This window comes from Gasterosteus aculeatus, chromosome 4 (genome assembly GCF_964276395.1).
Source record: "Gasterosteus aculeatus chromosome 4, fGasAcu3.hap1.1, whole genome shotgun sequence".
Classification (NCBI taxonomy): Eukaryota; Metazoa; Chordata; class Actinopteri; order Perciformes; family Gasterosteidae; genus Gasterosteus; species Gasterosteus aculeatus.
In genome coordinates, this window is record NC_135691.1 from 20,931,956 (window position 1) to 20,945,380 (window position 13,425).

Genomic DNA, 13,425 nt, shown 5'->3' on the forward strand with positions numbered 1-13,425 from the left:
TTACTTTAAGCTTTTAGGAAAAATAAGTAACTGAATAATGGACGGCTGTAGAAGCTGGCTAGAAGTAACTGGATAAACTAAATAATTATCTGAAAGCATGAACTGCTGAAATGGATTCATGAAACATCCAGCCTTTGTTTCTCAAGGTGGTGAACATTAACAGACATTGAAAATACAATAAAAAATGTCTGTGTTCAGAAAATCAACAGCCTGACTGAAGTTCATCTGATGGGGCTTTCTGTCGAAAAAGGCACAGGACCTCCAGCACTCATTGTCCGTGGTTGCTAGTTGGGCCTTTTATTATTGAACCGAACAAGCTCCATTTGCTGGCACGCGTCTCCCTTCAATCAGCTCCACCACTGGACGCTTTGCTTTGGCTCCTTCCTCTCGGCATAATTGAATTATTAATGATTTTACTCAGCGCTCCAGTTACCACAGCTCCCTAAACATACTGTACGTCTTACATTACCAAAGAACCTGTAGGAAATTCATCATTCATCAGCGGCTATTGCTGTTTGTGCATTCAGTGAAAAGATGATGGGAATATTGCGTGATCTCTGATGGGGTTTGTTTTCACTGCTGCCTCCAACCACCATGGATTTAGTGATCTATAAGTGACGGCAGTGTGACAGTGAGCCAGGATGCACAATAACTGGTGAGGACGTGGAACTAAAACCATCATTTTTATCAACAACCATCAACTTTAGAATTTCCTTTCTACATTTCAACTATCAAATATCTCATACAGGGACACACAAAGCCTTTTAAGGAATAGCCTCAATTCTTTTAAGTAACCTTTTTTAAGGTAAATTAAAAACGGTAACCTATGGCCTCGTGTAACCTCTCCCGACCGGTGTTTCCACCGTGTTTCACTGCTGCCTTGATTCAGATACATGGCAGACTCCTGCTGATGGTCACAGTGAGTGTGCATTAAACTAATGAAAACTCATCAAACCGTTCAAAATAAAAAAACACACAAAAGAAGCCTGTGGTATTTGTTAAATATATTGCTGTGTATCTCGGTGGGTAACAGTGTCTCCAAACGTGAGTTGTTGGCTTACGTTAGCTAAAAGAAATGTAGATGCCAACTTAGTTGATTGATGAACAAACATGGTGATGAGCCCCCAAACCACGAGAATCAGAACCAGGCATCTTAAGTTCATCGATGGTTTGATGGTTGTTTATTTATTAACATTGCAAATGAATTTATTGAAATACACTGTATTACAATCTAGTGTGTAGAATGATGTGAATTCAGTGTTTCTTCTTTTCATGTCTCTTGCACAAGTGCAGGATACTGAAATCGAAACGGCTGAATGGAATCCAGCCATTATTCATTTTAATATCTAAACTTGCTTTTCCCCTCAAGCTGGAATGTTTTCTGTGAAAGGAAATGCCACTAATTCTAATTTATCTATTAATCCTAAAACCATTCTTACCATCACTCACCATTCATGGTGATGATTGACCTCATCAGCCACTTATTTGCTCACTCGATCCGGGGATTTAGGGAACAGCAAACAAAGCAAGTCAACATGTCCACACGACATACACAAAGATAAACTTTAAACACGTCTTGACTACTCAGTCACCTGTTGCTGCATTTCTGAAGCACCGCAAACCTTTCCAGGAGCAAACATCTGCTCTGCACCGATCGGGGGTTCCGGTAGGGGGCGCCAGCTGTACCGAACCGCAATCAGAACGCGAGACATGTGGCTGAGACTTTCTGAAAGCGACGCTTCGTCCCGTCCACCCGTATTCCCCGGATAGTGCGAGTCGCCAGCATTTCACAGCACTAGCTTGGACGCTAAAAACAGTTTACTTGGTGCAAAGCAGCTGCAGCAGCAGCACTTAAAGGTGAGTAACGACACTGGCCCCTAGCTAACTAGCGCTAACTGATGCTAACGCCAGCTGCTAGCAAGCGGTAAGCGACGTAAGCAGGTGCTGTTGTTCAAAGCGGCTAACGTTAGATAGCCGTCGGCTACATTCGCTTGCTGCTAACTAGCTAGCCAACTTATGACCTTCAGTGTGATTATAGTGGCTTATATTACAAACTATTTAGCCATGTTTGCTTTCGTGCTAGCAACAACCAACTAGCCGTTGGGTGGCTGTGTTTTTAGCTAGCACTAGCCTTCTGGCTAACCATCAACAATCATGTTGTCATCGTCGTGTTGGCACTGGTTGATCAACTTCGTGCTAATTTAGTGTCCGTGGGAGCCAGGCCCTGCAGGCACAAAACTGTTACACGCTTTCGCGACTGTCTATTCACTCCATGATTAGATATTACGCCAAATCCAATGCAAATCGGCGTAATTGGAAATGTGACGGCCGGCTAACTCTTGGCTGAAAGAGTTAGCATAAGTTATCAGACGGTGTTTGATCAATAAGTTGAAATAACGGTTTGAGTAAAAGGCTGGTGGGTAATTGCTTGTTGACGTAACGTTGGTTTATTTCTTGGGTTTTGTAAATGAAACGTTTACCGAGGCTCTGGTGTAACATTATGTCTGTTGAAACGGTTTCACTTTGGATAAGTGCTCAGATCGAGGTGGCCAAAGGAAATCCACGACGTGTTCCGGATCAGATGTCACACTGCTTTTTTAAAAGCGTGTGTTCAGAGCTCCTGCTCGTTGTAAAGGCTCTCAGGAGAAGTCCAGTAGTCTGCCGGATCGCGGTTATATCGATCAGAGGGAATTCTGGTTGCGGAACACAACTGGAAATTGTAATTTGAACAAGCACACGGATCACAAACCTTCTCAGTAGCCACGGTTATCTACGAGTGAGGGTGTCACATTATCAGGTCGAAAACAATTTAACGCTCTTAAAGTTCTATTATAATGATAGTTTTGACCAGAAAAAAGGTGATATGTATTGGCCAATTAATCAAGCGCTAAATACAGTGAAAACAGGTTGGATGCCTCTTGTCAGCTCGGTTCAAAATCAGCTGTTTTATCACCCTCTTCCAAGAATGTGTTAAAAGAACAATCCACACCATCCTTCCACTGTCTGCTGCTTCCTCCAGCTCTGCTCCACCATCTTTCTGCCCCTTGTTTTCTGCGTAGTATATTTGATTTGTAACTCCGTCACGAAAGCGTTTGCATCACTTCTTCACCTCGTCTGAACATTTCCAACCGATCTTAACACTTTTGAATCACTTATATGAATGGATCATGTGCTGTATTTTTCCTTTTTTTTAATGCAGCTGTTACAATGATTATTAATCATTTCCTCGCGGGCATACAGAGAGCATAACATGTGTGTAATTAGTTCTCCACCTGTTCTCTCTATGTTGCAGTGGTGATCAGGACAGCCTGGGCGGACATGACGGGAGCTGGAAGTGGTGAGACTTGACTCGGCACAATGATGTTTGCGATGATGTGCTGTGCAATGTATGCATGAATTACATGACCCGATTGTCAAAGTATAACCACGCGTCCTCACATTGAAAAAGCTTCATCCTCAAGCTTCTTTTTTCTGTTCACGCTGAGTAGAAAACATAAGATGCAAGTTATGAATCATTTAAATCTGTGTGTGTGTGTGTGGGGGGGGCAGATGCTGAGGAGGCTGAGAGGTGTCCTATCTGCCTTGGCATCCTGGCGGGAGGCGAGCTAGCCATGCCGGACAGCTGCTGCCACGTCTTCTGCCTCCGATGCCTCCTCACGTGGGCCGAGGTAAAGCTCAGTGCTTTTTAAAATAGCGACATAAGCCGTAGAGAATTGCTAAACCCGTTTTAATTCCAGAACGTGATCTAGGTGGGTGTGAAAGAAACTGTTTGTTAGGACTCCAACTGGGTGCCTTACATGTTTTAAAATACAGAATTTCTACAGACTGAACAACCAAACTGGTATGTTCAATGTTATGTAGACCTTTTTTAGCCTATTACCGATATTGGCCTCACACCAAAAAACATGAATCAATTTGAACTCTTTCATGTGAAACAATTGCAGAATATAATTTCTTTCAGAATGGAAATGCCTGTAAATTGCAACCAGCGAAATGGTTGAATTTAAACAAATATATTCTAAGATGTTTTTTATTCACTTTGCAGATGGCTCCTTCCTGCCCGGTGGACAGAAGACCCTTCACTAATGTTTACAGATGGGACGGGAATCTCAGCTGTGTGCAGGTCAGAGGATAACAAGGCTTTGTCATTCAGATGACTGCGCTGCTGTTTATTTTCATAGTCCGACGTCGTAAACAAAGACACTTTGATTTTAAGTTGGTCTGATATTACCTGCGCTGTAGAGGGGGAAACAAACGTGATTTTGCTGTTAGCTATGTTAAGCAATACACTCGTGGTTCTCAGAAAGTACGGGCAGTGGGTTCACCTGTTAGCTGCACACTGGGCCTTTCTGTTTTGGTGTTGGGAGCTACTGTTGCTATGTGAGCCCGAGCTGAAGCAGCATTGCCTGCTGCAGATGAATGGACTGTACATAAGAGGGTGTTACCCAGCCCACTCCTTCAGTCTCAACTAGGGTTGGGTACCGAGTACCGGTGGCGTATTGGTACCGGTTCCTATATGACCGGTATCTACCACGCCGTAAAAGCAACGCCGATTATGGTGCTTCCTTTCGGGATCTGAGCCGATTGAAAAACTTTATTAACACTACTCTGGATGACACCGCCCTCGCAGCAGATAACTATTTAGCTTACCGCTTTTTAATACATGTTACATACTTTTAGTTCCTGCACAATGAGCATGAATCTAAAATGAAACAATTGTTTAGCACCGATATCGTTTTAAAGGTATCAGTTTAGCGGAGGTATCGTAAAAAAAAAAAAAAACGATACCCATTCCGAGTCTCGACATGCACAACCCACACCGGTCCTGCACCCGCTGGTTAATTGTCGGAGATGCTGGTCATTCTCTCAAATCTGGGCGTTTGTTGTTAAGTGAGTAAAGGCGCGTTGGCTTTCAGAACCCAGAAGTTCATGACTGACCTCCTGTGTGAATAAAGTGTCTTCGGTCATTCAAGGTTCCTGTGAGGAAACAAGCGACTCCGACTGAAACTGACAGTTGCTGCTGTAGAAACCCCAAACAAAAAGTCTGTCTCAAGTGAGTATGAACCTTTTTGTTCGTTAGAGAAATGACTTTACGAGATTTACTGAATCAACTGTTATTTAGGTCTAACGGATTAGTTGCTGCAGTTGGTTGATTATTAAATCCATATGAACAATTTAGATGGTTGTTGTTTTTGCTTCAGAAGTAAACCTGCAAGAAGACAAAGACGGCAAAAGGTGGAGAGGACGGCAGACGCCCAAACAAAAGGCCTCGTGAGGAAATGTATGTTGACCCCCGTCTCCCTCCAGAAATCACGTGACCTCCTTGCTATTTGTGAATGAGGCTCAACAATCTGTAAATGTCTTTTCTTTCTCCAGGTAACGAGGACGACCCCTCCTCCCTGAGCAGAAAAAAGGTGTTTTTTTAGTTCCCTTTTCATCATAGATGTATTGTGAGTGAAGTTCTTCAGTGTTTAGTCTCACCAGTGTTTTTCTCCAGGTGAGAGGAACAGAATGCTGCACTTGGTCACCGTCCCCCTGTGTCTCATTAATGACATCATCTACTCAGGACATGTAAGTGATGGTTTCCCTCTGACGGATTATTATGGACCCGTGAACCTTTGTGAGTTCTGTAATGCGCTGCTTAAAACAGCATGAAACACATCTGAGATTGATGATCTGATTTAGTAGTTTCCTCCGAAGCAAAGATAATTACAGTAGCTTAGTTAACAGGGATCGGGGTGGACGGTCCAGTTTAAGGATGCCCCCTGCTGGAGTAAAAGTGGAATTACTTCAAATTACATTTCATAGCCATTGTTTTATTGTATTTTTTGTGTTGCCATAATTGAAGCAACCCGAGTAAAGCATCATCATCAGTTGAGAAGGGATGTAGGGTTTGTGTGGACTGTAACCTGAGATGAGCCTAATGTTGATACGTTTTGAACCTCTGAAGTGGGTTCGTATGAGGAACAGACAGGAGAACCAGCATCGGTGAAGCAATGTCCCGACAGCGGCAACAGAGAAACAAACATCGACACAAATGAATAGTAGTTTGAGTGGACACTAAATTCTTCTATTAGTATTGTCCCCACTTTCATTTTCTGCCCGACAGCCCTTTCTAATGTAGAACTGAATCGGTTACCTCGCCTCTCCAAAGCAGCCGGTCCATTATGAAAATAAATTAAGTTTACATCGCAGCACCGACGTCCCTGTTTCTTGCCTCGGTCACTATTCATGTCATTGTGTGACTTGAGGGATTTAAACAAGAATCAACCTGCAACTCCTGTGTTCCTTTGGGTCAAATCAAAAGCTTTTGGTCGGCGGCTCTAAAGAGAGCACACGTGGATGTTACTGCTCTAGTTGAGAGGGGCCGTTTGTTTCTCCAAACCGTTTACTGTAGGTTTAACAACAACAACAACAACAATGATGATGACCTCATACAGTCCAGCTTCAAGTAAATCCAACTACTTGATAAATAACTCTTGTTCTCCTTGTCCTTCCCCTGCAGTGCGGAGCCTGTGTGGGTTGCAGAGGACATACCATACGACACCCGGTTCCAACGCTGCAAACCCCGAACGCAGGACTGCCCGTGGCTTTCTCCTGCTGCTTCCATCGCTGTCAGCGCCACCTCCAGGTAGGGCAATCCCAGCCCAACACTTCTATCAGGCTGTTTTCCCCCTTCTGTTGCTGTTGTTGCATAGAAAAGTGTCCCCTCGTCTAGTTTAAGAGGTTTGATATTTTTTCAGGATTGTTAATGGGCTCGTTTTGCATTTCATTAGCGCAGCGATAAAGAACAAAGGGAAAGTGTGTCATCCGTCTTTTTTAGGCAAAACTAAAAGGGGGGAGGGAAATAAAATAATATCAGTAACGCCACCCTTGATGAGGCTTCAAATAGACCCCAGGTTGGTGTCGATCAGCCCAACCTGTTGACCAGGAAAGCAAATCAAACGGGCGACGAAGACTAGAGCGCTGTGCTGTGGGAGTAATATTTGTAATTTTGAAAACCGTGTGCTCGCTGTTTGTAACCATCAACATGTTGCGCCAATTAAAACTGGTTCCCAGCGCCCCTTTCCACAGCAGCAGGGTGTGTGAGTCTCCTCGTGCTGTGTGTTTCCCCCTCCATCCTTGGCAGAAATATAACACGGCTTGGTGTGTGTGAGCCAAGTTGTTTTCTGTCGGCCTTTTCCAGGCAGAACTTCCATCCCGCTGGTTGGAACCACAGCCGGCTTCCGTCTCCCTTCACCCCCAGTTCACCGCTCGGCCCCGCTCATTTCGGTGAGGGTTTGTTGTAGGTCACGTGGGGTCGGTACTTACGAGTGAGGAAGAGATTCAAACAGAGTTTGACTATTTCATTAACTTATATAAAATCTTTCAAGCTTTATTATTCGCTACATTTGGATGTATGTAATGGGTAATATATATATTTTTGTGTAGCAACAATTTAGAAAACATAGAAAATGAAGCAATCCAGGTTCTTAATATATACGGTATGTCATCTGAACGTATGTGTAAGTGCTCGTACGGTTTCTCTCCCTCAGTGTTTCAAGGTGTTGTCTGCGCCATCACGTGTCCCAAAGGAGGGGAAAAGCGAGGCGGTCGAGCTTCAACCTCCAAAGCCCCGACCAAAGAGGCTAAGCCTCCACCGTCGAGGCGATCTGGGCGCAACAGTAAAAGTCAGGAGGAGGCTCCCGCCTCAGATCCCTCATCGCCGCCTCAGTCCAGTCCGTCAGACTCCGACTTGTCCACCGGCCGGTCCTCTGGGCCGGGCCGGGCCTCTCAAGCGCCAGCCAAGAGGAAGGGCAAACGGGTGACGAACCGAAAGGCCGGCGGTAAGCGGAAATCCCCGGCAAGAAAAAAGAAATCTCCCCAAGTTGTTTGCAGCCCGGAGGCAAGTGAAGAAGAGGGTGATGGATGCGACAACATAGAGGAGGAGGAGAAGGGCGAAGGGGAGGAAGATGACAAAAGTGATCAGGAACAGGATTTTAACTCAAAGCAGCAGGCGTCTGATGCTGAAGTGGTCCTCAGTGATGAACAAGGCGGCTCCAACTCCGCCGATAACCTCAGTGACGCTGAACCTTTGAGCAACGATGTGGGAGAGGACAGCGATGATGCTCCAGAACAATCTAATAAACGTGAACTGAAACCGGAGGAGGGAAACGACTCGGACTCTGCTCCTTACAGCCCTGGTTCATGCTCCATGGGCAACCAGAGCAAGGAGGAGGAGGATCAGCCAGAGGAGCCAGAGGAGCCAGAGGAGCCAGAGGAGCCAGAGGAGCCAGAGGAGCCAGAGGAGCCAGAGGAGCCAGAGGAGCCAGAGGAGCCAGAGGAGCCAGAGGAGCCAGGAAGCCCCGTTTCCTCTGGAGGAAAGGACTCTGAGAAGAGGATGTCACCATCACCCTCTCACTCTGACAATGCCCTGCTGGACACCTTGATGTCTCCACACTGTGATGACCAGGCAGAGCAGCAGCAGCAGGAGGACGAGGAGGAGGAGGATGACATGAAGATTTGTGCAGAAGAAGCCAACACCAAAGCATCTTCAAATGCAGTGACTGCTGAATCACGTGAGGCTTCTCCACAGCCGGCGTCGCCCTCTGCAGGAGAGTCGGAAGATCCTTCAGCCGTCTCCGAACCAAAGGCCTCCGAGGATGCTGATGTTAAGGCGTTTGCATCAGAACTCCAGCCTTCAGTAGCTGACAGCACTGCAAAAGGAACCAAGGATGCCAATCCAGCTAAGGATGATACTAAAGTTGTCCCGATGGACTGCGGGTCGCCCATGAGCGAGCAGGCCAACAGTCCCGTTTCTGAACCCAAGTCGAGGGGCCTCACAGCGTCCGGGGAAACCGCTGGTTCTAAGGACGACGGCGACAGGGAGCAACAGGAGCGGGAAAGGAGCCAAGAGAGGAAGAACGGCAAGCCAAGGCGCTCTCGCTTCCACTCCCCGACCTCTACCTGGTCACCTAAGCAGGAGTCCAAGCGAGAGGCGTCCAGGCGCTCGCGGTCCAGAGAGCGAGACGGCAGCCCACCATCCAGCCGCTCCTCCCGAGCGCGCAGCAGAGAGAAGGACCGCGACCGGGACGGCGCCAGGGACTATTCAAGGAGGGAACGTAGTCGTGAAAGGAGGAGGCGGCGGTCCAGGAGTCGCTCTAGGTCCAAGTCCAGGTCCCGGTCTCGATCAAGATCGCGAACAAGATCCCACAGACGAGGGCCCAGCCCGGAGCGGCCGGCCTCCAGAGAGCAGTCTCCCCAGAAGAAAGAGCGTAGAGGCGGCTGGAGATCCGGGCAGGGCAGCGGGTCCGGTGCGGAGGGACGGAGGCACCAAGGAGGCGTTGGGCGCTTCGAAAACGGCGCGCCTAGCGAAAGCTCCCCCGAACGCCAGGGCTGGTCGGAGAATCCGGACTGGGTCACGGAAAAGAGTCGCGGTGAAGCCGACAGCAAGAGCCGGGATCTGGGCTCCGGCGGTGGCTCGCGCTGGGAGGACCGCACGAGTGGCGGCACCAGAGGGGAGTCCCGCGGGCGCGGCGGGTCGGAACGTGGGCGGGGGGGCGCAGGCGGCAGCCGAGGCTTCTACAGCCAGCAGGAGGAGACGTCCGACAGCCGCTGGCAACCCAGAACCAACTTCTCAGGTACAGGGAACAATTCAGGGAGCGACGCGTACAGCCGCTTCAACGAAAACCGCGGTGGTGGCCGGAGAAAGGAGTCCGACTCCGGAGACAATATGCTGGACCGGTCAGGCTGGTCCTCGGCGTCCAGCTGGGCCGTCAGGAGGACGCTGCCCGCGGACGTTCAGGATTATTACTCCAAGAGGGAGAGAGGAGGACCAGGAGGCTGGAGCCGACAGGACGAGGAGCAGCCGGCAGCAGCAGGTAAAAAGAAAAAATGTCCTCATCAGTATTGACCCAGATAAATGGAAAACAGCCAGTGTGCAGTAATTCATCAGAACTGCAGGAACACGGTGCTACTGCTCGAGGAAAGGAGAATAAAAATGCATTCTGTGCTGCATTGCATTTGCATATCTATGCATTGATAAATATACAGCATTTAGTATAAAAGTCAAATATGTAATATGGCTTTTCTAGCTTCCTTCCCTTCATAGATGATGAGTCTTTCTTGTTCTCCAGATCCCACTAAAAGCGAGCCTCCCGCCCAGACAGTACCGGGCAACGCTCCGGTGCCTGTGATGAATGCGGCCCCCCCTCACCTGAACGTTGTCCAGCACCAGTACCCGCTGCAGGGCCCGCGAGGAGCCCTGCCGGTCAGCCTTCAGCCCGCGGCGCCGTACGCTATGCCTCCTCAGGTCCCCGTGCACCTCCACCCCGCCGTGCCGCTGCTTCAGGTCCCTGCCGTCGGCGCTCAGGGGCTCCCGCCCCCTCCCCCGCCGCCCCCACCCATGCACCACGGAGGCCAGATGGCAGCGGCTCAGCCCGATGGCTACGCGACACAGGTACTCACAGTGGATGGGATTTGAAGGCTCTGTATATCAATCTGCATTTAAAATAAAACATTTTTGAAAGTACCAACAACGGTGTTTCCCCCAGGTTTACACATTCAGGGGGGGTAGTAGTTGAGCAAGCGGTTTGGCCCACGGAGGTGTGGGGATGGGGGGTGTTGTTGTAGTTAGGGATGGGTATCGTTTGGGGTTTTTCTGGTACCGGTGCTAAACCGATACTTATAAACGATACCAGTGCAAAATGACAATTTTGTGATTTATTGACGCCATGACTGCAGCAGGTACAACACAGAAGAGCTGCATGAGGCACGAGAGCATTTTGTTTTTCTACCATGTGACACAATTTATTGTTTGCATATATTTGTTTAGGCCTTTTTGCGTTATGTAAAGACGAAACAAAAAGAATCCAACGAACTGTCATTGGCGACGTGAGGAATTGCAGTCCCTGTGTCTGCAGCTTAATCCGGCTTAATGACCAACACCGAAGGAATGCCGCTACACCCTCGCTTTACAACTTGTGTGTGCGCCTGTTTCCATCGAGTCGCAACTGCTGCGCAGCACAAAAGCTCCCAGTAGATGACTAACTAGCTACTGTGGCGATACAAGCAGGAGGCTATCGCTATCTGCCAGGAGCGAGTCATCAGAGTTGTGTAAAATAAGTAGTTCAATACTATTTAGGAACTGATCTGGGATATGGCAGCGGTTTTTGGTTCCCTAGTAGCAGTCTGTCGGCTGGTGCGAACGCCACATGCGGCGTGAACATATGCGCGCTCACAACGAGGCAATACCGTGCGTGGGGGAATGTTATAATGAGGGGGTTGTTATAATGGCAGGGGAAAAAGTGAACACATTTGAAATAGTTGTACATGTCCTGTCGTCTCTGGTTTGGCCTAGATGGCGAACACAATGGTGGGTTATGGGAAACCTGGTCTTCTTCCCACCCCGAGCAAAGCTTGTTTTGCCGCTGCGACCTACGGCCAGTCAGCTGCCAGCCAGGTTCTACCATCCTCTACAACTCAGCCCGGCTATCATAAGGCTCAAGCTGACGGCTCCAAAAAGGAAAAGGTGACCTGTTGCCACCGGGCCGACACGCCACAAACCGCCTTTCCAGACCGCTCCTTTGTGCCTCAGTGTCCCGTTTCCTTTCCCGCGTTCTTGATTTCCACTCTCTGTTTTAGAAACATCAGATCCAGGAGAGAGCGGTCAATGAAGTGAAGACAGCCATCAAACCATATTACCAAAAGAAGGAAATCACAAAGGAGGAGTACAAGGAGATTGTCCGTAAAGCGGTTGAAAAGGTAAGACACAGCGTTTAAATGTGAGTGCAAGTTCTAAAATGTCGTTGTAAATGAATCAAGAGCAGGAAAGCGCAGCTAACACAAAACCAGGGATACGCTCTACAGTGGATGTGCTAGTAGTAAACCGCTTTCATTTAAAGAGCCGTTGATCAACGCGGCATTGAATTGTGTTCTCGGTCTTTTGGAAAGACTTGAGACGAAAGGGGCCTTCCCCTGAATCTGACCGCGTGTTGGTCCTCGACCGTTTATTTCCCCAGGTGTGTCACAGCAAGAGTGGTGAGGTGAACTCCAGTAAGGTGGCCAACCTGGTGAAGGCCTATGTGGACAAATACAAGCACGCCCGCAAGAAATGAAGCCCCGCGTGGCGACGCCCTCACGGACCCATTCAGCTGCTCAAGTGCAATTTCCTCTGGCTGGAATTTAGCCTCCAAACTGACAACGGAGAGCCAACATTTCCTTTTTTGATATCTCTACCTTTTATTGAATGATGAAGATTTTTTTCTATAGATTTTCATATTTTGTTAGAAAAATAATTACCCAATCAGAAATTGTAATGCAAGAGCCCTTTATTTTGCATAGATCATGTTTCTTGGGGAACTACTGTAAAGAGCGCGGGGGGGTGGGGGGGGGCGTATGACGGAGGAGGGAAGCGGTTTATGCTGAAGATGCAACGCTCAGCGGACTACATCAGCTCGTGTAGGGTGGAGCCTTTTCCAGGGTGCCGGCTGGTACGATGAATGCATCCTGATCGCATAGCTTATTAATTGAATATTGTCAATGTTCTTTTTTTAAAAGATTACATAAGGCCTCTTTAAAACAACAAGTGCATTGCCTTTATTAATCTCTGTGGTTCAATAAAGGGCTGGAATCTGATGAGTGATATTGTAATCCGGTTCCTGATTGGCTGAGGAGACCATCAGAAGTGAGTTTGTAATATTGGGCAAAGGACCCGGTGGGGGGGGGGGGGGGGGAAACTGAACCCCTCCTTTGGCCTGAATGTGTATTACATGTTAATGGGTGAACACGATCTGTTCAAAGTATCCAGAGAGTAGTGAAATAAAAGAGCTGCTGCCTGATCTGCTGTGTGTTTGTTGGAGGGCTCGCTAAGGGATGGAAGCACGCCTCGATTTTAAGTGTTTCCTGCTGCTCAGGGGCTGAATTTAGTCTTTCCTGTGATGTTTCTGCTCCACCAAATCAAACCATGTAATGTGATTTGTTTATCTGTTTAAACACGAGGGATCCACCTTACTTATTCTGTGAAAGTGAAACCTGTCAACAGATTGGATGGGCAGTATGTGGCAGCACTGTCAAAAGTATATAAAATAACAGTTGTATACAGACATGTAAAAAATAAACCAGCTGTTATGGCAGACTTGATGCCTACTGCTGCTTATTTACACATCAACAGTTGCGAGAAAAATGTTATTCATTTGGATTTGTTTCTGACCGAAGGAGTTTCAAGTGTTAAGTTCTTTATTCAGCGAACATTGAATGAAAAGCTTTTCTCCAAACCCCATTTGGCTTGTCACAGAAGGGAAAGCACAGATATAAATAATCCTACTGATCAGTTCTGCATCCTATTAAGCTGCTGGTTTAGGGTTTCCCCCTTCTTCATGTCTGTGATTTATGGGACACTCAAACGCCATTCATGCAATTAGAAACGCTTGTGCTTTTTCTCAAAGC

The 13,425-nt window shown here is 47.6% G+C and overlaps 1 protein-coding gene across 3 annotated transcripts; it reads left to right on the forward strand.

The window, feature by feature from the left end:
* Window positions 1-1,656: 1,656 nt before the first annotated feature.
* On the forward strand, window positions 1,657-13,115 carry scaf11 (SR-related CTD-associated factor 11). 3 transcript variants are annotated; one of them, XM_040174058.2, is made up of 15 exons: window positions 1,657-1,857; window positions 3,293-3,337; window positions 3,550-3,668; window positions 4,046-4,123; window positions 4,974-5,053; window positions 5,202-5,281; window positions 5,377-5,414; window positions 5,498-5,571; window positions 6,506-6,631; window positions 7,187-7,272; window positions 7,536-9,860; window positions 10,116-10,438; window positions 11,339-11,509; window positions 11,623-11,742; window positions 12,000-13,115. In XM_040174058.2, exons 2-15 carry the CDS (start codon window positions 3,319-3,321, stop codon window positions 12,093-12,095), a joined length of 3,735 nt encoding a protein of 1,244 aa, XP_040029992.2. In that variant the 5' UTR covers window positions 1,657-1,857; window positions 3,293-3,318; the 3' UTR covers window positions 12,096-13,115. The 3 variants fall into 3 exon arrangements, with proteins under 3 accessions (XP_040029992.2, XP_077957112.1, XP_077957111.1); XM_078100986.1 differs by having other exon boundaries at window positions 11,632-11,742; XM_078100985.1 differs by having other exon boundaries at window positions 1,665-1,857; window positions 5,205-5,281.
* Window positions 13,116-13,425: the final 310 nt, after the last annotated feature.